This window comes from Leptonychotes weddellii, chromosome 3, assembly GCF_054177405.1.
Source record: "Leptonychotes weddellii isolate Sample4059 chromosome 3, ASM5417740v2, whole genome shotgun sequence".
NCBI lineage: Eukaryota > Metazoa > Chordata > Mammalia > Carnivora > Phocidae > Leptonychotes > Leptonychotes weddellii.
In genome coordinates, this window is record NC_138371.1 from 65,256,348 (window position 1) to 65,283,088 (window position 26,741).

Sequence of the window (26,741 nt, forward strand, 5' to 3'; positions counted from 1 at the left end):
TGCCTTCCTCTCTGAGGCCACACAAGGAAGACCTGCGTGGAAGAGAAGGGGAGAGCAGTAAGTACTGAAGATTTTTGTCTATACCTCATGCCCCCCATCTCTACTGAGTAGAAAGGGAGGTCTTCTGCTGAGAAACGTGAGTAGCAAATTGGGTCTTGGCTTGAAGAGAGTAATAAAAAATTTGAAATACCTGATCAGAAGAATGGGGGAGGACAATGACCAAGACAAATAAAAGGATCACAGAAAAGGCATATAGGGCCCGGATGAAATTAAAAACCATATATTTGTACTGACAACCATTAGGAAAATTGATTGGTTTCCTCTACCCGTCCTAACTTACTTCAGGAAAGTTGAGGAACAGGAGTCTGTGAAGAAGAAAGAAGAGACCCCATCCTCAAAAATTAAACATGGAATTACCAGGGGTGCCTGACTAGGTCAGTCTGTAGAGCACGCAACTCTTGATCTTGCGGTCATGAGTTCAAGCCCCACGTTGGGGCTTGAATTACCATATAATCCAGCAAATCCCACCTCTGGGTGTCTATTCAAAGGAAATGAGAACAACATCTTGAGGAGATATCTACACTCCCATGTTCACTGCAGCATTATTTACAATAGCCAAGACATAGAAGCAACCTAAGTATTTGTCAGTGGGTGCATGGATAAAAAAACTTTATATATATACATATCTCACACATACATATACAGTGGAATATTATTTAGCCAAGAGAAAGAAGGAACCTAGCATTTGTGACAACATGGATGAAACTTGAGAGCATTATGCTAAGTGAAATAAGTCAGCATCACACTAAAAAAAATTTTTAAGAAAAAAATTTATAATTATAATGGCAATGGATGTTAACTAAACTCATGGCAATCATTTAATAATATATACAAACATCGAATCATTATGTTGTACACTTGAAATTAATATAATGTAATATGTCAACTTATAACTCAATACAAAAAAAAAAGTAAGTAAGACAGAGAAAGACAAATGCTGTATGGTATCACTTATATATGAAATCGAAAACAGCCGAACTCCTAGAAGAGTGTAGAGTTGTGGTTACTAGGGGCTTGGGGGTGGGGGAAGTGGGGAGATGTTGGACAAAGTTCCAGTTATAAGATGAAGAAGTTTGGGGGATCTAATGTGCAATATAGTGATTATAGCTAATAATACTGTACTATATATTTAAGGTTCTTCCACGTCTTTTAATGACTTGATAGTTCATTTCTTTTTAATGCTGAATAATATTCCATTGTATGGATGTACCACAGCTTGTCCCTCACCTATTGGAGGACATCCTGGTTGCTTTCAGGTTTTACCAACTGTGAATAAAGCTACTGTAAACATACATATGCAATTTTTTGTGTGTATGTAAGTTATCAACTTGTTCAGATAAATACTAGGAAGCACAATTGTTGACTTGTATGGTAGGAATATATTTAGTTTTGCAAGAAGCTGCAAACTGTTGTGCCATTTTGCATTTCCACCAGCAATGAATGAGAGTTCCTTTTGCTCCTCATTGTCAACATTTGGTTTGGTCAGTGTTTTGGATTTTAGCCATTCTAATAGGTGTATAGTGGTATCTCATTTTTGTTTTAGTTTGCAATTCTTTAGTGACATATGATGTTGAGGGTTTTCATAAGCTTTTTGCCATTTGTATATCTTCTTTGGTGAGGTATCTATTCAGATAATTTGTATATTTTTAAATTGAGTTCCTTGGCTTTTTATTGTTGAATTTAGACTCGATTTTAAAGCACTCTTTTGCTAATGATATGAGGCTATGTCAGGGTCTTACTTGGCCCTGTTTTGTGCATTGTGTTGTCTGGTGCCAGATGCCCTCCCCAGTCAATTTACAGTTGTCTAATTTATACATCTGTATAGCAAGCATCATTTTTGTTTTTTGTTTTTTCCTTAAACAACAGAACTTTATTGCTTCACATTTCTGGAGGCTAGAAGTTCAAGGTAGGAGCAGAATTCATCAAGGGCTGTGCAAGCATAGTTTAATGACACTTAATCCAGGAAACTGGTAACAAATAAAAGTTATCTGAGGGGGGCATTTGGGTGGCTCAGTCGGTTAAGCGTCTGACTTCAGCTCAGGTCATGATCTCCAGCTCAGGTCATGATTTCAGGGTCCTCCCATCCAGCCGCATGGGGCTGGGTGCTCAGTGGGGAGCCTGCTTCTCCCTCTCCTCCGCCCCTACCCCTGCTTGTGTTCTCTGTCTCAAATAAAATCTTAAAAAAAATAAAAATAAAAAAGTAGTCCACGGGGAGGAGGCTTTGAAAAGGTTTCTTATCATTAGACCCAAAGGAGGAATCTGGCAGACACTTTAACCAAGTGATCAAAACTAGCATCACCAATATGACACAGATCGACAGGGGGTCTCTCCTGGGCAGGACACATCACTTCTGTGGTACTCTCGCCAAACAAACAAAAAAACCTGAATGCTGTTCTTCCAATCTCCCTTAAGAGGAAACCTAAGACAAACCAAAACTGAAGGACATGCTACAAAGTGTCCAGTACTCTTCAAACGAGATGGGGGAAAGGGGCGCCTGGGTGGCTCAGTTGGTTGAGCGACTGCCTTCGGCTCAGGTCATGATCCTGGAGTCCCGGGATCGAGTCCCGCATCGAGTCCCGCATCGGGCTCCCTGCTCGGCAGGGAGTCTGCTTCTCCCTCTGACCCTCCTCCCTCTCATGCTCTCTGTCTCTCATTGTCTCTCTCACAAAATCTTAAAAAAAAAAAAAAAAAACGAGATGGGGGAAAGACAGACAATGACAGAGGAAATGTCCCGCATTAAAGGACACTAAAGAGTCATCTCGATGCCATATAAAATGATGGATTGGATTTTAGAACAGAAAAAGATCATCAGGGGGACAACTGATGAGATGTGGTAAGGGCTGTAGATTAGTGAATACTATTATACCAGTTTTAATTTCCTGGCTTTGACCATTTTACTGGGGAGTTACATACGATGTTAATATTTAGAAAAGCTGGCTGAAGGGTTATGGAAATTCTTCCGACTCCTTTTGTAACATTTTTGAGAGTCCGAAATTATGCCAGTTCAAATGCCAGAGAGACGTGGAAGAGGCGGCGCGCGGGCGGGCCCTTGCAGCCGGGTCAGCCCCGGGCTGGCCCCCTCCCCTCCCCCTCGCCTTTCTCTCCCCCCTCCCTGCCCCCTCCGCCGGCCGCGTGGGCGGGTTGGTCCGCGCCCCGCACTTCCGAGGAGCACCGCCCTCGGCGTCCGCAGCCGCCGTCATGCCCCGGCCCGCGCTGCCCGCTCTCCCGCTGCTGTTGCTGGGCCTGGTCACCGCCGCCGTCGCGGGTGAGCTGCCCTCCTGCCCCGTTCCCTCCCCGGGAGCCCGACCCCGAGCGGTCGACTTCACCCCCTGCCCAGCGGTGGCTGCAGCCACCCGAAGGTCTCGCCCTGCCCTGCGCGCCCAGCGCGTGCGCCCCCGGGGCCCTGCGTCCCGCCCCAACCCGCCCCGCGCCCCCCCCCCCCCCCGCCGGGCAGCGGTTTCTGAGAGCGCGCCCCGGGGAAGGGCTCGCCGAGGACCCGAGCGTGCCCTCGCTCCCCCACCGTGCCCCCAGCTTCGGCACAGACCCCACTCGCGGGGAGGGTCCCCAAACGGGGAGCTCGTTGACGACAGAGCGATGAGACTTAGAGCCCCACACCAGGGTAGTTTCGGGGCCACTTGGGGCTGAGATGAGGAGTGGGGCAGTTGGCTGCGGAGATTTCCCGTCTGCGCAGCGGGGGCGGGGGTGTGGGGGGGGGCGGGGAGCGGGCCCTCAGCTGGCCGCCCTGTTTGTCCCACTGCTTGGTGTTCAAGTTGTTGAAACAGGAAAACAGTTCAGCCAAATAACCCCTGGATCGAAGCGGGACGTGAACAGGCGAAGCTTGGATTCCTCTTAAGTTGTGTGATTTAAAAAAAGTCTTTAAGTCTGCTCTGCTGTTATGCAAGTGTCACCTGAAAAATTATACATGATTAATCAAGTCATTTCCCAAATGACTCTTGAGGAAAATAGACAATTCTGTTGACTATGAGGGGTGGTTTTTTTGTTTGTTTTTAACAAGTTTTTCGTACAAGCATGTCAAAAATATTGAATGGGGGAAAGACCTCCATCCAAAACCACTATTGATGAAGTAATTCTAGGAATTAACAAAGTAAACAAGAACTGAGTGAATCCTTATGTGGGTTTGAATAAAATGTTTATGCAAGTGTTTTGTTTTTTGGTTCTTGGGTTTCCCCCCCCTTGAATTTCACTGTCATTTTCTAAGTTTCTCCTGGAAGCCTGCTGACAGGGATCTCTGTGTTGGAGGCAGCAGTAGAGTAGGCAGCTCAGAACCTGCTCCCCAGCTCAAAGCTCCCTTCCTGGAAGCTCTTGTGGGTCAGCATATACGACTAGTTATGCCATCTGCTGCCTGTGGAGGAGCAGAAACAAGATGGGCTGATTTTCACACTTTGTTTATGAGCACGTTCGTTTTCTTTAAGACAAGGCTGGACGGTTTTGAGACCCCCCTGTCCACACCCTCATATGTTTGCCAGTAACATCTGCCTGCCAGTTTAACCCACCTTCTGGGTTGCCATGCCTTCAGACTTCAGGTTAGTCAAAATATACTTCTCTTGTCACATTAAAAAAAAAAAATTCCGTTTCTAGATGGTGATATCTCTCTTTTTCAGAGAAGCTGTTTTGAACAGTAAAACAGCACAAGCTATCTTTGGAGAAATTTGTTCTTTTTTCCTAAGTCCGATATTAAACAGGCTTTTCAAGAGCTTAAGAGGTGCATGTCGAATAAGTTAATGCGGGTAATTAACCAGCTTCTATCAGTCAGGAGGCTTTAAGGATTAATTTAGAAAGAGCATGAGCTTTGGAGTTGGGTACAAACCCTATGGCCTTGATCAAGTTACCTAACTCATTGCACTTGGAGATAATACCCCGTAGGACTATCACGAGCATTAAGCATACCTCTTGCAGCCATGCTAAATCTTGGTGTCCTCCCCTCTGTTTTCTTCCTACAAAATGAAGGGTAATTATTGTGACTAGAAAACATCGTGAGTGCCATTTTATGTGGGTTGGGTATTTGTGGTTACTGAGCACATTCACATTCATGTTGATGATATAGGGCTGAAAAACTATGCTTTTCATCACAGTACTTCACAATATCTTACCCAGACAAGATCAGGAATCTTATTACACTTAGAACTAAGTCACGAAAGAGCTTTTCAAGGTTATCACAAAATTAGCTGAGTGGCAAGATCTTAACAGAAGAGCTCCCATGGTATTGCATGAAGTATAAGTTTAATGTTGAAGTGGCAACATTCTCTGTTATTTTGGAGTTTATTAACGTAAGTGATCTTATGTTCTTAATCATTATCTTGAATATCACGATGAACAAACCATTGTTTAAATTCCCAAGTAAGGTTCCATGGCATCCCTTTTAAAAAGTTCTTCTGTAATTGTGCCTTTTTACATTGTGGGTGATCAGTGTGTTTACCGGGTAGGTGATTTCCCATGGGTGGTATGAGATGAGTGAATATAAGCTTGTTCAGAGTAAGTCCTCATTCTGTGGTCATCATGTGGATCAGAATCTAGGTTACGAATTTTGAACTGCCATAGCCTACAAGCCCTAGATGAGCCCCTGCCTTCCTTGCTGACGTTATCTTTTTTACCACTCTTCTTGCTGTTCACTCTGTTTATCCACACTGAGCCCCTGGGGACTCAACCACCTGCAGGCTCTTCTGCCCAGACTGTCCTCCCCTTCCCCTGTCCTTGGCATGGCTGCCCCCACCCACATCATTCAAATCTCTCTTCGTATGTCACCTCAGGCCCTCCCTGAACACCCCACATTCTCTATCACATGCCCATATTTTATCTTCTTCGAAGCACTTAACACTATCTGAATGCATCTTGTTTATCATTTTCTTGCTTGTCTTTCCCCTTACCAGAAGGAAGATAGATAATAGCAGAGACTTTGCTATCTTAGGAATTTTTGTTTTATTTTGAGTTGTGTCTTTGCACTTTATTCTAATTTATAATAAAAGGACCAAGAATTTTAGGTGAATGATTTTAAAAGTAAGGGGGATAATGGGATTTTAGTTTCTTTCAAATTATTTTACTTCTGTCATGAACTGATTTCAGAATTAATTCAAAGCATTAAATCATTTAATCTATTGATGTGACTTTTTCTAATTCTTTTTTTTTAAAGATTTGATTTGTCAGAGAGAGAGCGTGCGCTCGCACAAGCGGGGGGGGGCGGGCAGAGGGAGAAGCAGGCTCCCCGCTGTGCAGGGAGCCCCATGCAGGACTGGGTTCTAGGACATGACCTGAGTGGAAGACAGACTCTTAACCCACTGAGCCACCCAGGCATCCCTGACTTTTTCTAGTTCTTATAAATGGCACCGTGATGTTTCGGGGGAAATTATCTCAGATAAATTTTTGTAAATTTTGAAACATTAATAAATATTTTTCTTCTAATGAAAAAGTGAAATTACAGTTAGGTAATATTTCAGGACATCTTTCATTGTTGAGAAGCATTTAAAAATGTGCTTTTGTGTTGAAAACTAGTTTTGCAACAGGGTTATTGTCCACAATTTTTTATGATACATATCAAATATTTCTTTATTTGTGGGTTATTTTGGATTTTGAGGGCAGATCTTGAGACTGAATCTCTAAGAAAACAGACCAGTGATGCCCAGTGAGAAAGATGCAAAGTAACACCAGCACCCGCATTCTATAAATAAATCTCATGACAGCTCTTCTGCAGAGGGACTGGAGGGGAGAAGATGGAGGTGGACATCCTGGAAGGTGGGTTGGGGAGGGTGATGTGGCGAGGGAATGGAGTGTCAGAGTGGCTGAATTTCCTTGTGACTGCAGCCCAGAGTATGGCCACAGGCTCTCTAGATTAGTCAGGGACTTAGAACCCCACTCCTGCCTCCGTTCGTAATAAACAGCTCCTCTTCTTTCTCTGTCTCTGCCACAGTTGCTCTTGTGGAAGCTAAGTCACTGTGACTCATATCTTAATGGGTGAAGGGCAAAGGTTTTGTTACTGACCAGGGGAAAAACTGCAGTCTTTGCCTTCGCTTTGTTAACATTCAGAACAAGTTATTTCCCAAGGATCACTTCCTCTTACGCTGTGCCTAGTTGCTTAAGACGAGAAATTATAAGGGAACAGAGAGTTCTGCTAGAACTGACTTGTAGTGCCAAATATTCTTGTAGATATGCCGTTTTATTCTTTAGCACATGGTAATTTAGGCAGAGGATCTATATAGAAACTTTTGGAATCTGGGGTGCCTGGGTGGCTCAGTCATTAGGCTTCTGCCTTCAGCTCAGGTCATGGTCCCAGGGTCCTGGGATCGAGCCCCGCATCGGGCTCCCTGCTCGGTGGGAAGCTTGCTTCTCCCTCTCCCCCTCCCCCTGCTTGTGTTCCCTCTCTCGCTGTGTCTCTCCCTGCCAAATAAATAAATAAAACTTTAAAAAAAAATTTTAAAAAGAAACTTTTGCAATCTTAAGTACAGGTCTTAAAAATTTTCATCAGGCTCCTAAATTTCTGTATATATTGAGTCAATAGAATTATAAAGTCATCAAACCCATAAAGAGTCACTTAGGTGCATTATTAATAACCTTTCAGGACAGCTGTGAAGAAGTAAGAGTAATAGAAAAGCACTTCGCAGAGAGCATTGTGTGTGTGTGTGTGTGGTGTGAAGTATATTTGTTGAAATATATTTTTATAGAAGATATTACAGAACCTCTAATTGAAAACTCATGGCAGTATTTTGGGGAGGCAGGTTTTTAATGGGAATGGGGTTATAGCAGAGATAACTTTTAGCATCGAAGAAGGCTGAGCTTAGCTTTCTGCTCATGAAGTGCATGAGCTTCAATAGCCTTCCTCACACAAAAGGAATCAGCCTCTTCTTGAACACGTTTCTTCTCAAAGTACAAATAGATGTCTTAAGTAGGGCTTAGGGCTTGTTTCTGGGCCACACACTGACCGGTAGCATGACAAGAAGGGTTCGGTGGTGAATTAACCCGGGGTTACTGCTAATGCTGAAATGAACCTAAGGAGAAGACAGTTGAAAATTTTGAGGAAGTGAAGTTAGCAGTTTGTTTTGTATTTTTCTGCCTATAGCTTCTTAATTTTTTTTTTTTTTGTCTTCCCATGTATTGCTTATTTAATTATTCAGCAGTGGTCTTTGAGTTGCTGCAGTCATCATCATCATCCTCATCCTCATTTCCATCTCAGGAGCCCACGTTTGCTATTCCCTGTCTGACCCAGATTTCCACAGGGCTTTTTTCCTTCAGCTCATTCAGACTTTTTATATGTCACCTTGATAATGAGATCGTTCTTAGACACCTTGCTAAAACTGTAGCTCTAACCCCTACCCTACTCCCAGGATCTTGCTTCTCTGTTTTAACTTTCCTCCTCAGTACTTATCACCATCTTTGGTTGCTCGTCTCCAAGATGGCCCCAATGATTCTTTCCTGCTGGTAGTCATAATTTTGTGTAGCTCACCCCAGCACTGAATAGGGGTGACCTATGTAATCAATAGGATATTGCAGAAATAACAGAGTGTGTCTCTTAAGGCTGGATTAGAACCATTTGCTCCGAGAGAAGCCACCTGCCATGTCATAGGGACCCTCAAGCAACCCTGTGAAGAAGTCCACATGGTGAGAAACTGGGCCTCCTACCTTTGGCCAGCACCAACCCATGAAGGAGCCTTCTTGAAAGCTTAGCCTCCAACCCCAGTTCAGTGTTCAGATGGATGCAGCCCTGGCGAATAGCTTGACTGCAGCTTCATGGGAAACCCCAAGCCAGAATCACCCAGCTAGGTAGCTGCTTCCAAATTCCTGACCCAGAGAAACTGTGAGATAATAAAGGTTTTTTATGTTGTTGTTGTTTTAAGTTGCTAATTTGTTACGTAGCAGTAGATTGCTAATATATCATCTAAATATAAAACACCATCTAACATATCTTGCCTTTATGTATCTGCCTCCACTAGAATGTAAGCTCCAGGATGGCAGGATTTTTTTTCCTTTTTGTTCACTGTGGTATCTAGCACCTAGAACACCTTTCTCACAACAACCGCCATGAGAATAAGTACTGTTATTATCCCTGTTTTACAAATAAGGAAACTAGAGCACAGTGACGTTAAGTAACATATCCAGGATGATGTGGTCAGAGCCAGACTTCTCCACAGTTTAATGTTCTCACCAGAACCCTGCCCTGTTCTAGTGCTCTGCATGATATCTTGTGTTATGTACAAGACGCTATGATAGTTACTATTGAGGGTACACTGAGGTTTAAGAAATGGTCTCTGTTGTCATGCACTTAACAGTCCAATTGGGAAAACGGTAAATATCAGATAACTGTCATACAGGGCAGGATTTGATCAGTGCCATATGAAAGTGTGTTGGTCATCAAAGGGTAACAGAGCTCCTTTTCCAAGAATAATGGCTACCTGTGGTTCTTATGCGTAGGTCTCCATGGTTTGTGCCATCTACTCAGTTCCCTAGCCACAGCTAATCCAAACAGCGATAACTACCTAAACCAAAGATCTAGGCTAGACAGCAGCTCAAGGGAGTTCCTGGTATAAAAACCCTGTGAGGCCTGTTTACTGAGATAGAATCTTCAGATTTCTTATTATCCCATGTATTCTTACAAAAAATCTCTATCATTTGGAGTAAGCTGAGCAAGTCTTTAGTCCTTGTAACCAGAAGGGCGCCTCATCCATGGTGTAATGCAAAGTGCTGTGGAAGTTCAGAGGAGAGAACTGACCCGGAAGCTGCCTCTGAAATAAGAGTATATTTTAACCAATAGGTAGTTTAGAGAGCAGAGTTCTAAAGTTTTCACAGAGCATAAGAACTACAAGTGTACAAAGAAATAATTTATAAATTTACATCATTTGGTATTGATTATATTTTTGTGTATTCAGTAGACTTATTTTATTCCCTATAAACCATATTGCAAAAAATATTTTTATATTCTTATTATCAGTAGAAAATATTATGTGTGGCTTTGACTGGAAATAATATGGCAGCATCTGTCAACTTGTGATTCAAGAACTTCCAGTGATATGGAAAGGTGTTTCAGGTGTCATCAAACATGGTAATGGAGTCTGTTTCCATTTAAGTTTGGGTTTTTTTTTTTTAATTCTATAAGGATAAAGAAAAGGCAACAAAAGGAATCAGAAGAAAATAGGAGAAGAAAAAAAAAGAAGAAAATCAAAATTTGCATTTGACAGCATCTGCCCTTGTGACTTTGTATTTGAGTTTCATTCTGGAAATGACTGTTTGTTTTGTCTATCATGTCTTAACACATAAAACAGTATCTGATGGGAGGAAGGAGAGGAGGGAAGAGACCTGCCTACTTCACTCATTCAATATTTGACTCTTTACTAGGTGCTTGTCATTTTGCTTTCTGTGGTACTCCCTCTGTTTTGGAATTTCTTTTTCTTTTTCCTTTTGTACATGGCAAACTCCTTTATCCTGTAAGTTGTAGCTCAAATTATTTCCTTCTTTTTGAAATGTTTCTTAACTTTACAGGTTATTTACTCTTTCTTTTATTGTCTTATACGGTATTTTACCTATTATACCTTTGTAATATCTGTTACGTGCATGTGTCAAACTCTTCCATCAGACTGAGCACTTTATGTGAAGGACTCATTCCTCGTTATATCTCTTTCTCCTTACCCCTTAGCACTGACCATTATATCTGAGATACAGAAGATGCTCAGCGAATGTTTGTTAGATGGGTGGTGGGTAGATGGATGAACAATTATTAATAACTTGTTCAAAGGTGTGAAAAGGGAACTCTGCTTCTGGCTATCAACGAGTGGGGACAACAACTAGAAATTCTAGATGAAATTCCATACAAATCGTAATTGCAGGCCGCAGAGAGCTGCTATGGCCGTTGGTTGAGGTGAGCCCAGTATTGTGTGTATTAACTTTTCCCCCTAGGAGAGTTGCCAAAATCTTAAGCAGCTAAAGGAAGAACAGAGTTTTGGGCAGTCTCATGGTGTTAAGGAGACAAAAATTTGAGTTTTAACTTGCCAAAGAAGAGAGGCTGTACTTAGTATCCAGACTTTCTTTGGGATCCGTGGATATTGAGCCTCCCAAAGGCTATAACACCTCCCCAGGTCAACTCAAACCCTGACTGTATTAAGGTAATTGTCAATACCCAAGCTTCCTACCAGAGTACCTTCTAGAGAAGAATAGCATCATCTAGAGCCTCTGCATTTTTTCCTACACAGTGTCTGGTAATTGATTAAAAAACAAAACAAAAAAAACAAAAACAAAACCCATACCAGGCATAACAAGTAATAGGCCAAAGGAGAAAAGAAACAAAAATAGACCAAAAGGCAACCCAGAAATTAGAGTTCTCAGAAATGGACTTTAAAATAACTAATAAGTTTAAGAATATAGATAATAAAATTGAGAATTTTGGGCACCTGGGTGGCTCAGTTGTTAAGTGTCTGCCTTCAGCTCAGGTCATGATCCCAGAGTCCTGGGATCGAGTCCCACATCGGGCTCCCTGCTCTGCAGGAAGCCTGCTTCTCCCTCTCCCACTCCCCCTGCTTGTGTTCCTGCTCCCGCTGTCTCTGTCTCTGTCAAATAAATAAAATCTTTAAAAATAAATAAATAGGGCGCCTGGGTGGCTCAGTTGGTTAAGTGACTGCCTTCGGCTCAGGTCATGATCCTGGAGTCCCGGGATCGAGTCCCGCATCGGGCTCCCTGCTCATTGGAGAGCCTGCTTCTGCCTCTCTCTCTGCCTACTTGTGCTTTCTCTCTGTGTGTCAAATAAATAAATAAAATCTTTAAAAAATAAATAAATAAATAAATAAATAAAATTGAGAATGTCAGCAGAGGTCCAGAAACTACAAAAATATAAACAAATTGGAATTCCATAACTGAAAAAACATTGACATTATGAACTCAATAGATGGGTATAACAGCAGATTTGTTAAAACCTAAGGAGTAGATTAGTAAACCAGAGGGGTGCCTGGGTGGCTCAGTCGTTAAGCGTCTGCCTTCGGCTCAGGTCATGAGCCCAGGGTCCTGGGATTGAGCCCCACATGGGGCTCAGTGGGGAGCCTGCCTCTCCCACTCCCCCTGCTTGTGTTCCCTCTCTCACTGTGTCTCTTTCTCTGTCAAATAAATAAAATCTCTTTTAAAAAAAAGATTAGTAAACCAGAAAGAACAAGATTATAGTATGGAGAGCCAAAAGTATTAAAAATATGGAAAGGAGCAAAGGGAATATTTGGGACATGGTGAAAAGTCTAACATAAACATAATTTGAGTCCCAGAAAGGGAGGAGAGAGAAAATGGAATAGAAGTGTTATTTGAAGTAACAATGGTCAAGAGCTTTACAAAAGAGACCAATGAAAATAAGCCATAGATTCAATAAATGCACTGAATTATTAGCAGGATTTAAAACACACGCGCGCACACACACACACACACAAACTAAGCATGCCACTTTCAAACGCCTAAAAAACAAAGATAAAGATGATCTTGCAAGCAGCCAGAAAGAGCAACAATCAGACAGACTGCTGATTTCTCCATTAGAATGATGGAAGTCAAAACAATAAAATTACATCTTAATGAAAGATAAGCTGACAATCTAGAATTCTGTACTCGCAAAAATATCCTTCAAACATGAAGGCAGTATAAGATACTTGCAGGAAATCAAAAACTGAGGGAGTTTGTAATAGACCTGTACTTAAAGAAACACCAGAGGGTAGAGGATCAAGATGGCGGAGTAGGAGGATCCTGAGCCCAACTCCTTCCATGGACACAGCAAGGCTGTAACAACATATAGATCAAGGGTCTCTGAGACCAACCTGAAGACTAGCACAGCAGCTCTTCCACAACCAAAGATGCAAAAAAAAAAAAAAAAAAAAAGCCACACTGGGAAGGCTAGGGAGGGCAGAGATGTGGTCATCACCACTAAACCGGCCTTACGAGAAACTTTCAAGGGACTTCTTTAAGCAGAAAAGGCCATAAGTAGAAGTAAGATTATGAAAGAAAAAATTTCACTGGTAAAAGGAAACATATATAGTGAAAGTAGTGGATCAACTACTTATAAAGTTGGTATGAAGGTTAAAAGAAGTAGTAAAGTCAGTTGTATCTACAGTTAAGGGATACACAAAATAAAAGTTGTAAATTATGGTGTCAGGCATAAAATGTGGTGGGGGAGTAAAAATGCAGTGCTTTTAGAATGTGTTCAAACTTAAGCAACCATCAATTTAAAATAGACTGCTATATACATAGAATGTGTATATATGAACCTCATGGTAACCACAGACCAAAAACCTATATATAATAGGTACACAAAAATAAAGAGAAAGGAATCCAAACATAACATTAAAGTCATATCACAAGGGAAGGAGCAAGAGAAGAAGAAAGGAATAGAGAACTATAAAAGCAATCAGAAAGCAATTAAAGAAATGGCAGTAAGTACATAGCTATCAGTAATTGCTTTAAATGTAAATGGTCTAAATGCCCCAATCAAAAGACATAGGGTGACTGAATAGATTAAAAAAAATAAATAAGACCAGGACGCCTGCCTGGCTGGCTCAGTTGGTAGAGCATGCAACTCTTGTTCCTGGGGCTGTGAGTTCAAGCCCCACATTGGGCATAGAGCTTACTTAAAAACAAAAAAACAAGACCCGTCTGTATGCTGCCTACAAGACTCGCTTCAGACCTAAAGACACATGTAGACTGAAAGTGAAGGAATGGAAAAAGACATTACATGCAAATGGAAATGGAAAGAAAGCTGGGTAGCAATACTTACATCGAACAAAACAGACTTTAAAAGAAAGACTATAACAGACAAAGAAGGGCATGGCATAATGATAAAGAGATCAACCCAGCAAGAGAATATAGCAGTTACAAATATGTGTACACTCAACATAGGAGCACCCAAATATATAAAGCAAATAGTAACAGACCCGAAGGGAGAGATTGACAGCAATACAATAATAGGAGGGGACTTTAACCCCCACTTACATCAATGGACAGATCATCCAGACAGAAAATAAGGAAACCACGGCCTTAAACAACACATCAGACCAAATGGACTTAATAGACATATAAGGAACCAAGCAGCAGAATATACATTCTTTTTAAGTGCACATGGAACTTTCTCCAGAATAGATCACATGTTAGGTTACAAAACAAGTCTCAATAAATTTAAAAGATTGAGATCCTATCAAGCATCTTTTCCAACAAACATCTGGTATGAAACTAGATATCAAGTACAAAAAAAAAAAAGGGAAAAAAAAAACCTGCAACCGTGGAGGCTAAAACAACATGCTACTATAAACAAGCAATGGGTCAAGGAAGACATCAAAGAGGGAATTTAAAAATACCTTGAGAATAACAGGTGTTGGCAGGGATGTAGAGAAAAAGGAACCCTCACGCACTGTTGGTGGAAATGCAAACTGGTGCAGCCACTGTGAAAAACCATATGGAGGTTCCTCAAAAGATTAAAAATAGAGCTACCATATGATCCAGGAATTCCACTACTGGGTATTTACCCCCCAGAACAAAAGACAATTCAAAAAGGTATATGCATCTCTATGTTTATTGGAGCATTATTTACAATAGCCAAGATACGGCAGCAACCCAAGTGTCCATCCATAGATGAATAAAGATATATACATCACCACACAATGGAATATTACTCAGTCATAAAAAAACCGAAATCTTGCCATTTGTGACAACATGGATAGACCTGGAGGGTATTATGCTAAGTGAAGTCAGTCAGACGGAGAAAGACAAATACCGTATGATTGCACCTATATGTTAAATCTAAAAGAGTTCCTCTGAGTAAGGACCAGACTTTCAAAGAGGGCAGCAGAGGTATATAGTGAAAGTACGATGGCTGAGTACTGTTTCTCAGGAAGAGGGTCTACGGGCCTAGCTGCTCCACTTACAGACTTTCAGCAACGCACCCTGTTTTCAGACCCTCCCTGAACCTTGCCCCTCCAGACGTGTCTGGCCTCTCCAATTCCTAAACATTTCTGGACTTCCTTGCTTTTTAACTCCTGGGATCATACTGCACATATAATTTTACACTCAGGTTTTTTTTTTTAACTTAATGTTTCATTAAGCAAATGTTCCTAAAATATCCCTACCAACTACCTGTAAGACACTACACGGAGAAAGTTCTAGATTCCTACCAGAGTTCAAGCCAAGGTAGTCAACATGTGTAATGCAAGTACTTATAGAACAGCAGGAAGGAAAAAACCTGTATACAAAATAAATTTTATCTTGAGACACCTACTCTCATGCTAGTGCATCTTGAATGATTTAGTTTTTATTTTTTTTAAAGATTTTATTTTTAAGTAATCTCTACATTGAACATGGAGCTCAAACATACAATCCCGTGATCAGGAGTCGCATGTTCTATGGACTGAGCCAGTCAGGCAGGAGCTCCCATCTTGGATGATTTAACTACTAAATGTAGCAGTATGAGGCCGGGAAAAATTCAGTTCTCACCATGGGAACAATTTTAAGTAGCCTCTAGTATTACTTAGGTTATTGACCCACCTGCTGTAACAATGACCTGAATTAACAGTGACTAACAAGATAGTAGTTTATTTTTTTCTCTCCTCACAGTCTGAGTGTTATATGGCTCCATGTAGGATCCTTCTGTCTTGTTGCTTTGTTATTCCTAGGCTGTTTCCATTGTTTACATGATTAAAGGTGGCTTAAACTACATTTCGGCCAGTGGGAAAGGGAAGGTATGATCCAGGGAGCATACTCTTTCCTTTTAAAGGCAATTTGCACCTGTCACTTCAGCTCACAGCTCATTATCCAGAAGTTGCTGGAAGACTGGAAAACAACTTAGCTTGGTGGACATGTTCTGTGCTGTATGAGAAGCTGAGGTCAAAAGACCTTCACAAAAAATAAATAAAAATAAAATAAAATTATACTGAGTAAATACACGGAGAAAAAAGTGCTGGGTTCAAGTAGGGGACAACTAATGTTCCCTGCCATATTCTGAGTTTAGTAAACTCAAGGTTGTTGAATTTAGATTAACATTGCTGATGGTTAGGTTCTGATCTTTGTGGTAGGGCGTTCTTTTACTTGTTTATATTAAAATTACAATACATACAGAACTTAAAAATAAAGCTAGGTAAAAATCATAGTGACTTTCCCTACATAGACCTAAGAGAATAGGGAAGATTAAGCTCTTTTTATTCACTGGAATTCAGTAAAATCCTCCCCCTTTCTCCATTCTGGCCTGTGAAATCAAGCTCTTCAAGGCTTACTTTTGAAAGTAAGTTCATGCTAACTAATGAAATTCCAGAGCCAAGACTTAAAAATGTAAACATTTATAATGAACAACAACAAAAATCACAATAGGGAAGAAGGAGGTGCCATTCCACTCTGCACCAACAGAGGAGGAGATATGGTTCTGTTTCATAGAATTAGTTCAAAGAATCTGCTTTGATGAGGTGTTAAATTAAGAACATTCATAAGAACATCAACCTTGTTTTCCTGTGCGATAGGAAAACTTGTCTGAATATTCATAATCTCGCAACTTGTCTCTGCTCTTGGAAGTATAATTTTTAAAAAAAGCTCTTGCAAAACTCTTGAGCCTTGAAATTGTTACTAAATACTGCAAAGATAACCTTCAAAAAGAGTTTGTAATTCTGATTGGTTTTCCTTCTGGATAGTTTGTTGCCTTGGTAATAATTCTGTAATTTACAAGTCTGAGTTCCTAAACACCCTAAAGACTTGTAACTTTGCTCTGTCAAATCAGAAGAGAATCATTGGCACATTTTTCTTTTCCCACATGTAGAATGGAGAAAAATAAATTCCTATCACACTAGTTGATTTCTTATTTTAACAAAGAGCTTTGTGTCTAAATTCTCTTTTTCTTTGAAAATTGAATATCTAGTATCTTTATCTTTAGGAATTCATGGAATTCTTCCCAAGTTATTTCACAGTGTTTCTCTTTTCCCACACAGACTGTCCTTCATCTGCGTGGGTTCAGTTTCAAGACAGTTGTTACATTTTTCTTAAAGAAGCCGTCAAAGTAGGAAGCATAGAGGACGTCAGAAATCAGTGTACTGACCATGGTAAGCTTATTCTTTTTTTTTCCACAGTCGTAAATGGTTTTATCTAATTTCTTCAAAAAATGGTTTTGTCATATCTTTCACCTGGGTCCTTGTAATAAATGAACAATTTTTATTGTAGAATATACAAGCCACACAATGGAATTGGGTATATATTTAACCTTTGAGTTGGAAGACAGCTGTTAGACAATCCTGTCCAAAGCTACCTGACAGAAACTTAGCAACGGCACTATCTTTTTAATGTGCATACTCGGTGCCGGGCCCTGTGCTCAGGTACATCAGCTGTTTACCTGGGTTTAATTATCCTAACAGACCTATCAGGTGCTTTATCATTAGCCTCTTTTCATCAGGGGAGAAATGAAGTTCAGTTATTTGTTCAAAGTCGTGCGGTAATAATTGGCAGAGCCAGAATTCAAACCAGGTTCGGATCTGAGTTTAGGGCCATGGTTCTTAATCACTCTGTTTTCTGCCCTTGAGAGTGCTGTTTTGGGTATGCAGTGTGGGCAGAAGTCAGATGGGACCACGAAGTGAAACTGGTAAAGAAGTGTCTGTTGGAGAAAAAGGCTATTTGCTAGCAGATACACTCTGTGTTCTCTGGAAAGTATATTTACAACTCCACATTGTGAAATATTTCAAATAAATATGTCATTTTTAAAAAAGTTTATGAGAGAGAGAGAGAACATGCACACACAAGCAGGGAGAGCGGGAGAAGCAACTCCCCGCTGAGCAGGGAGCCTGACGCGGGCTGATCCTGGGACCCGGGACCATGACCTGAGCTGAAGGCAGACGCTTAACCGACTGAGCCACCAAGGCACTCCTAAAAATGTCATTTTTAAAAAGGTGTGTCTGGGTGCTCTTTATACATTTGGCTGTTTGGCCCAAAGTGCATCCTTGTTGTTAAGCCTCTAATTGTTGTGATTCTTGTAAGTTCAAACTGAAACTAGGATGTGGAATAGCATCTCTTTCAACTGAAATATCTATGATGGTGATACGACAGTCCTTGATTTTTTAGAAGTGCTTTTTATTACTGCATGAGATCTAAAATCTCTTGATCATTTCATTAAATTTTGTCTTAGGCTTATTAATAACTCCAGAATTTAGAAATGCCCTTTACCTAAAAAAAAAAAAAAACAATTTCTGACAACCAACGAATATGACATTTTGGAAGAATATCAAATCATACTTATAGAAGGAATGAACGTAAGCATAGAAGTTTTTAATCCCATTAAGTGCCACGTAGTACTCATATTGTTTCCCTTTGAGAAACTCATACCTGCCAAATGGTGTTGAATATTGCTTCTCTGAAAACAAAACAAAATTTCCAACGTACCAGTATGGCTTCATTTTAAAGGAATTGAATAATAGGAATTTTTTTAAAAATATTTTATTTTTAAGTAATCTCTACACCTAACATGTGGCTTGAACTCACAAGAGATCAAGAGCCATGTGATCTACCAACTTAACCAGCCAGGTGCTGTGAATAATAGGAATTATTTATTTTTTTAATTTTTTTTAAGATTTTATTTATTTATTTGACACAGAGAGACACAGCGAGAGAGGGAACACAAGCAGGGGGAGTGGGAGAGGGAGAAGCAGGCTTCCCGTTGAGCAGGGAGCCCGATGCGGGGCTCGATCCCAGGACCCTGGGACCATGACCTGAGCCGAAGGCAGACGCTTAACGACTGAGCCACCCAGGCGCCCCAATAGGAATTTTTTAAATGGGGTTTCCCCGTAACAATTTTCTATCTCTTTTTTGAAAAAAATCACTTATTTTACATATACTTAGGCATAGATTTCAGTAACAGAAATTATATCGGAGGCTGAGAAACAAGAAGAGACACGTTTCTGTACTCGTATTAGCTTGTATGAACCACAAGGTCAGAGTTTACTGTCCGGCTTTAATACGTATCTTTAGCAGGTAAGCAACTGCTTAGAAAATAGAGGCATAATTAATACTTGTTGGCTGACTTCTACAATTCAAGTGTAGTGGTTTTTTTTTTTTTTTTGTATTTGCCATTTTTCTTTAGCCAACAAAGCAAAACAAAATTGGAAACACCCAACAACTTTGTGACTTGATCTTGACTGCTTGTTTCGGAGTCCATTAACTCTACTTGTTTAAGCAGGGTAGCCATTTAGGAATTTTAAATTGTTATGTACAAATTTGCTTATAAAATTTATCTTCTGTCTAAAAAGATATATATCTCTTTTCCCCAGTTAAAATTTATAAATGCAGTTCATATTACTGATTAGATTTTTTAAGCTTTCTCATACATTTCTGTTAACCTTACCATTTATTTGATAATCCTCTATATTTGTTTCCACTCTGGAAATACCCAGTTCACTGATGAATTAGAAAATTAGCTAAAATTAATCATAATGCTGGTATTTATTTTTGGCTAGAGTAGTGTTTTCATTTAGAGTAGTATGGTGGACATGGATTCAGGGTTTGCTATGTATGAAGAAGAAAGAGCATAGGAATACTAGAATATTTACCTTTGGATTTATAAAATCTTCCCAGCTGTACAAAAATCCTATCTTAAACCTATCACTAGGGATTTAGAAAACAAGTGACTTGTTACCTTTTGGGCTGCAGAGAGCTATATTTAGAAATATTCCCAGGGCTTTGTGCTAATTTTCTTGATATTACCCTCTCATTATTCATAATGAGGAAAATAATTGCGAGAAACTAAAATTTTTCTTATTTTGCAACATTTACCTTTAATTTATATGTTATCATTATAATAGAAGAAATAAATGTTTTCAGCCTTTGCTTTTTGTGATTTGTGAGCTCTGTCACTAGCTATTAAAAGAATTAAAGGGGTGCCTGGGTGGCTCAGTGGTTAAGCATCTGCCTTCGGCTCAGGTCATGGTCCCAGGGTCCTGGGATCGAGCCCCGCATCGAGCCCTGCATCGGGCTCCCTGCTTGGCGGGAAACCTGCTTCTCCCTCTCCCACTCCCCCTGCTTGTGTTCCCTCTCTCGCTGTGTCTCTCTGTGTCAAATAAATAAATAAAATCTTAAAAAAAAAAAAAAGACCCAGATTACATCTCAGCAGGTACTGTCACTGGTAATGCATTGTAAAAAAAATTTTCTTGAGCACATGCATTCTTCAGGGACTTATGCAGTCATTTGTTAAAGAAAATGAAAGTGTGTCTTATTTGCCTGACACAGTAATTTAAGTTTATACAGTATTTAATTAGATTACAGGGTTAAGAATCATTAAAGTTCCATTGGCTGCCACAAGGTCAAAGAAAAGGATGAATACCTCATCTCTGAACACTTAAGCCTAAACTATAACCTAGTTAAATACTTCCCTTGAGAATTTTTCTAGAGTGGCATTTTGGTTACGTTTCACACGTGAATACAAGTATCAGGGTAAAACAGATGAAAAGTCTGTGTGACATTTAACAGACAAGCAGCTGGAAAGGATAAGAAAACCATCACAGAGTTTTTAAAAATGGAGATAGGACTCAGGGAACCCTGTGAATCTTAACTTTGGATTAAAGTATTATTAAGCATTTTAAAGGCCAGTCTTATTATTTTTTTTCTTTTAAAGATTTTTGGTAATTGCACAATTTATGCACGATCACTATAAAAAATGAGAAAAACGTGTGCAGATCTTTTAAAAATAAAACAAAATCAGGGTCCCCTGGGTGGCTCAGTTGGTTGGGCATCCGACTCTTAATTTTGGCCCAGGCCACGATCTTGGGGCTGTGGGATCAAGCCTTGAGTCAGGTTCGCTAAGCGGGGAGTCTGCTGGAGATTCTCTCTCTCCCCCTCCCTCCGCCCCTTCCCCCCCGCACTCTCTCCCTCTAAAATAAATGAATAAATCTTAAAATAAAATAAATCAAAATCACCCTAAATTGCACCACCCTAAGGAAATGTAATGACTGTTAACATTTTGGTAAGTATCCTAGGCTTTTCCCCCCAGGCAAATTTTTTTAATGTATAAGAAAAGGGATCGTAGTTGGCAAACTGCCCTGTAATCTGCATTTTCCCTTAAAAAATGTCTGTGGCAGTAAAAATACAATGCATATTCCCTAATAAATGTACATTAATCTGTACATTAATAATGTACAGAAATTCCATAACTGATTTAATTAATCCTCTAATATTGGCTATTATTTTCAGTCTTTCATTGTCATTATTTTCAATCTTTCATTGTCATGTGATAACCATTAATAATTGTGTTTATTTGAACACAGAGCCTATGATTGTTTTAGCATAATTGTTAAGGATTGCTGGGTCAAATAATGTGTTTTTAGGGTTTTTGACATATCTTGCCAAATTGTTTCCAAAAAGGCTGTACTAATTTTTACTCCACCTAACCACTTATGAGTTCCTATTTTGTTATACCCAAGGCCAGCACTGTTTAATCTGTAAGCCTGGAAGTCTGCTTATTTTAATTTTCATTTCTTTATCAGTGAGATTGCATTTTTCACACATTTCTTGTGTTCTATTTGCTTCTATGAGGGTGAATTATCTTTTTTACAGTTTGAAACTCATTTTTTTTTCTATTAAGGTGTTTGCTTCTTTATTTATAATGGAGCTTTAGGCTACGAGTTTGTGATTTTCTTCTTTAATAATACAATATGGTTTGGGGGAGATTTTTTGGCCCTATAGTAATTTTCTTTCCCCTGTAGTTAAATTTCTTCTTTTGTACAAGCCCCTTTTAAAAGATGTAGAAGTGGTCACCTAATACAAATTTTTTTTACCATATCAGTATGTAACAGGAGCTCTGTCTTTTCCATTTGTTAACTTATGAAAATCATTATCAACTTGAGCGTGATGTCATAAATAGAGCAGCCTATGATTTAAGCCTCCTATAATTCTCAAAGTGTGGTCCCTGGATCAGCAGCAGTGGCGTCACCTGGAACCTGTTAGAAATGTAAATTCTCAGGCCCCATCTCACTCTGGCTGAATCTGAAACTCTGGATGTGGCCTAGCACTGTTTTAACAAGCCGTCCAGGTGATTCTGATGCTTGCTCAAGGCGGAGAACCCCTGAACTAAGACAATATTCTCACATTTTCGGGAGCCTTTGTTAAGTCAGGATGGTTTTGGAAGCATGTAATTTAAGAGTAGGCAAAACTTCTTCCTTGTTTCTCCGTGTAGTTATATTTGTTGTAGTACAGATAGTGGGATGTTTAATTTGTGAGAGAGATCTTTGTCTAGGTTACGAAGCAGGGTTAAAGGGCTCTCGGAAGGGTAGTCACTCCTGACAGTTATGGGGTGCTTAGACTGTAAGGACGACAGCTAATGTATGTGACACACACAGATGGCTGCTGGTCTTGGCTCTGGAATCGTGCAAAAGAGCCCCAGGAAGGATCAACCATCTAGTGAGAGCGAGGACCTCCTCGCTCAGTTTCCCAAAGCCGAGACTTTTCTGAGGACCACAAAGACAGGGGAAGGCGCAGGGCTTTGGGCAACAGGCACAGGCAGGCAGTTAAGGAGGCCGGTCAGACACTGTTGCTTGAGCTTCACAAGGTCTTGGAGCTGTTCTGGCAGGTTGCTCTCACAGTTTTTAGCTCTCCTGGGTGTAGTCAGAGCTTGGCCTCCTTACGGTAGTGCAGTGACGACAGGAGAAACCATGAGTGCTAGAGCAAGAAGTCATGGGAAAGAGTGAAGTTGAGAGAGGCAGAAAATGTGTTGATTGCTCAAGCCTCGCATGAGGTTTTGTTCCCTTGTCTGTAAATTACCGACTCTGTGAATGAAATAGAGTATAAAATGGTTCTGCCCAATTTATCCCATTTTACTTTTCTCATATTTTCAGAAATGTGCATATTCTCAAGCTGAATCTTAAAAAGGTGTATAAGTGTAATGTTATTATAAGTATTATAATAATGCATAACTTTTATATACTTCATGTGATTTTCATTGATTCTGGAAACATGCTTTTTTTTTTCCTACCTAAAAATAATTCCAGGAGCAGACATGGTAAGCATACATAATGAAGAAGAAAATGCTTTTATACTGGATACTTTGAAAAAGCAATGGAAAGCCCCAAGTGATATCCTACTAGGCATGTTTTTTGACACAGATGGTAAGTAATATTTACCCTTGTAGGAAATCACTTTTTTTTTTTAAAGATTTTATTTATTTATTTGAGAGAGAGAGAATGAGAGACAGAGAGCACGAGAGGGAAGAGGGCAGAGGGAGAAGCAGACCCCCTGCCGAGCAGGGAGCCCGATGTGGGACTCGATCCCGGGACTCCAGGATCATGACCTGAGCTGAAGGCAGTTGCTCAACCAACTGAGCCACCCAGGCGCCCCAGGAAATCACTTTTTTTAAATGGTACTAAAATTGATGACTTTGAGATTCTTCAGTTCTCTAGTTCAAGTTGGTGTTTCCTGTGGTGTCCGGGTATTGTTTGTTCAGTGTGCACCCTGTACCCAGTACATGACCTGTACTGACGGCAGCTTTTCCCTGAGCAGCTCAGTGTGTTTCACAGAGAAGAATCAAAGTTGATTCTTTTGTCTGGATTAAAATACAGTTCTAGGCTCAGTATTTTTCTAATATGGTAGGGTCATAGATATTAGTGTGTCAACAATAGGATAAAGGTAATTGAACTATCAGAGCAATACTATGTATTTAGTGTCCCTGTAGAAAACAAAAGTACATACATAATTAATGAAATGAAACTACTAAGTTTACTATTAATATTTTAATTTTCTTGGCTATTTCCCCATGAAAATGTTACTATATTACATTCTTTTCAAGAACTTTTTTTTTTTTTTAAAGAGGGAGAAAGGGGGAGAGAGAGGAGAGAGAGAATCCCCAGCAGGCTCCATCCCCAGCGCAGAGCCCAACACAGGGCTGGATCTCATAACCCTGAGATCATGACCTGAGCTGAAATCAACAATCAGATGCTTAACCAACTGAGCCACCCAGGCACCCCATCCATAGAACCTTCTTCAACCAATATCTTTTTTTAAAAAAAGATTTTATTTGAGAGAAAGCGAGAGAGAGAGAGAGAGGAAGAGTGACAGCACAAGTGGGGTGGAGGGGTAGGGAGAGAGGGAGAGGCTGACTCTCTGTTGAGTAGGGAGCCCGACTTGGATCTCCACCCCAGGACCCCGAGATCATGACCCGAAGCGAAGGCAGATGCTTAACGGACTGAGCCACCCAGGCTTGTACTTGTGCTTGGCTTGATGTGCTTGTACACAAGATATATTCTTCCTCCTAATTTAAATCCCACAATGAAAAGTTTTGACCAGACATACCTTAGTAACTTCCCACCTTTAATCCTAGACCCTTTTCTATGGCTCTAACGGTTTAAAACTGTCCTACTGATGAAAATATTCTTAACTGACAGATGCACGTTTCAAGTGGCTTGATCAGTCAAATATGACATTTGATAAGTGGACAGACCAAGAGGATGGTGAGGATCTGGTCGACACTTGTGCCTTTTTGCACACCAAGACAGGTGAATGGAAAAAAGGAGATTGTGAGATTTCTTCTATGGAAGGAACCCTTTGTAAATCAGCTAGTAAGTATAACTGAGGACTTTTTTCCATTCCTAGAGGGGTGGGGAAAGTAGGGCTGGTTTTAAAATAATTTTCTCTGAGACAGTTATGCCTCAATAAATTAGAGGGAGTAAGAAAGATTTCAGAACATATTAGGATGGTTTGCTGGCAAGTCTCTCAGAAGTCAAATGTAATTCTCTTACATTTCAGAGGTAGGACCAAGATTATGTGAACCAGGCATAACTTTTATCCTATCTTATACTTAAGAGCCTACAAGAAGTTAAAAATTTCTTCTGTTGTTTGAAGGAATCCTCAGTTCCCTTGCATTTGATTTGATTAAACAGAAGTGGTGAAGAATACTTTGACTTCCAAAATTCTAATGTTTACTACAAAGAATTTGACCCTGTACAAGTACTAACATCCTTTGTTTAGACAAATGAAGAAAAACCGCGTTGTAGTTTATAATTCATTCTGGATTAAAGTGTAATTTTTCTTCTGACCTCTCAGAATGCTTTTCTTTTTTCCTTTTTCCCAAGGGCTGAGCTCTGAACCTGGCCCCTGCCCCTCCACACACCCACCACTCCCAGGCTACAGCCGTCCCCTCCTCCTCATCAGAATGCTTTCTAATGAATATAATTATTGTGTCCCACAGTATTTTGATGTTATTATTAAACATCAAAGTTTGTTCTAAGTTTTAGAATTGTTTTCCCATTAAAAACACTTAAAATTTCAAAATATGATTTCAGGATGCCTGAGACACATTGGCCATTTCCCCATTTCGCCTCTTTAGGATTTACCCCCTTCTACTTCTACTGTAAATCAAAGCTGTTTTTCCCTTTACATTTTACTTTTTTTTTTTTTTTTGCCTCAGCAGGGTTCTTAACTACAGTTTATAGTGACTATACTAAGTTTCTCATAGTTTTATGGTAGTAGAATTCAACTTCCAGTATTTATTGGATTTTAAAAAGTTGGTTCTTTTCATGTATGAAGTCTCAGGGCACCATTATTATAAACCAAATTTTTAAACTGTAACTTTGAAACATCAGAAATAGTGAATCCATACTAATAAGATCACAGGTGTACACTTCAATTTTACTAGCTTCGTTTTCTATACTTTTCTACCAAAATTCTGTTTTCTTCACCTCATCACTTTTTCTTGAGTTACCTAATACTTTTCCACCAACCAAGCTAATGCATTACATTAGACCTCTATATCTTCTTTAAAAAAACAAACAAAAAAAACCTTTGTTCAAAATGGAAAACACAATTGACCAAGCAATAGAAATATGGATAATATTAAGCTATTAAATAAGGGGTTCATTTTTAACTATTCTGAAAGTGTTTAAAGGCAAACTTAGAATGAACATACTTGAATTTTAATTTTAATTTTCTTTTTTCTTTTAGTCCCATATGAAAAGAAATATTTATCAGGTGAGTCTTTTGTTAAAATTTTTCCCACAAGTAATATTAAGATTCAAATGTTAAAATATTAAAGACCCCTTAAAAATTAATTGTATAACATAAAGTAGAACAACTTTTGTAAGAATTTAGAAGGGTCTCTTAGTTTAGGAATAAGACTTGACATTCTAAATATAACTGCAGGTTACGAATTTTTTAAACACCAAAAAATATTTCCCATTGAATTCCATTGTTTTTGTAGGCAGTCATTCTGCAATCTTTCATTTAAAAAAATTTGACCTCATAGTTGTAATTCATGAAGCATCTGTCTTAAGGGTTTACTAAATCCTTTTTAAAGAACAGGTAATATATTAACATGGCTCAAAAAGCAAAATTATAATGAGGCAAACACTAAAAATCTGTCTCCCAACTTGCCCCCATCTACCCTGTTCTACCTTTATCCTTAATGGGCACCCGTTCAGTTTCTTCTTTAAATGAATGTCTTATTTCTTTTTGCCAAAATAAGCAAACTGAGATATAGGACTTATTTTGCCCCTTTTATTCACTAATATATTTTAGGTATCTCTGTATCATTACCTATAGATTGAACTTCTTCTTTACAACTGAATACTCTTTCATTGTATGGATATAGTTATTTAACCAGCCCCAGATCCTTCTTAGCTTGTTTCCAAACGTGCTATTACAGTGCTGCAATGAATGAATCTGCCTCGCACAAATACTTGTTATCTAAAGATTAGATTCCCTGTAAATGGGTTGAAAGTGGCTATAGAGCT

General features: G+C 39.6%; 1 protein-coding gene across 1 annotated transcript in view; it reads left to right on the plus strand.

Moving 5' to 3' along the window:
- Positions 1–3,192: 3,192 nt before the first annotated feature.
- The window catches only part of CD302 (CD302 molecule), a 30,159-nt gene continuing 6,610 nt past the window's right edge, over positions 3,193–26,741 (plus strand). Inside the window, exons 1-5 of the mRNA XM_006734981.3 lie at positions 3,193–3,325; positions 16,980–17,090; positions 23,010–23,126; positions 24,399–24,572; positions 25,954–25,980. Of these exons, the coding sequence (XP_006735044.1) occupies positions 3,259–3,325; positions 16,980–17,090; positions 23,010–23,126; positions 24,399–24,572; positions 25,954–25,980 (496 nt within the window). The 5' untranslated portion in view covers positions 3,193–3,258. The remainder of the gene's footprint in view (positions 3,326–16,979; positions 17,091–23,009; positions 23,127–24,398; positions 24,573–25,953; positions 25,981–26,741) is intronic.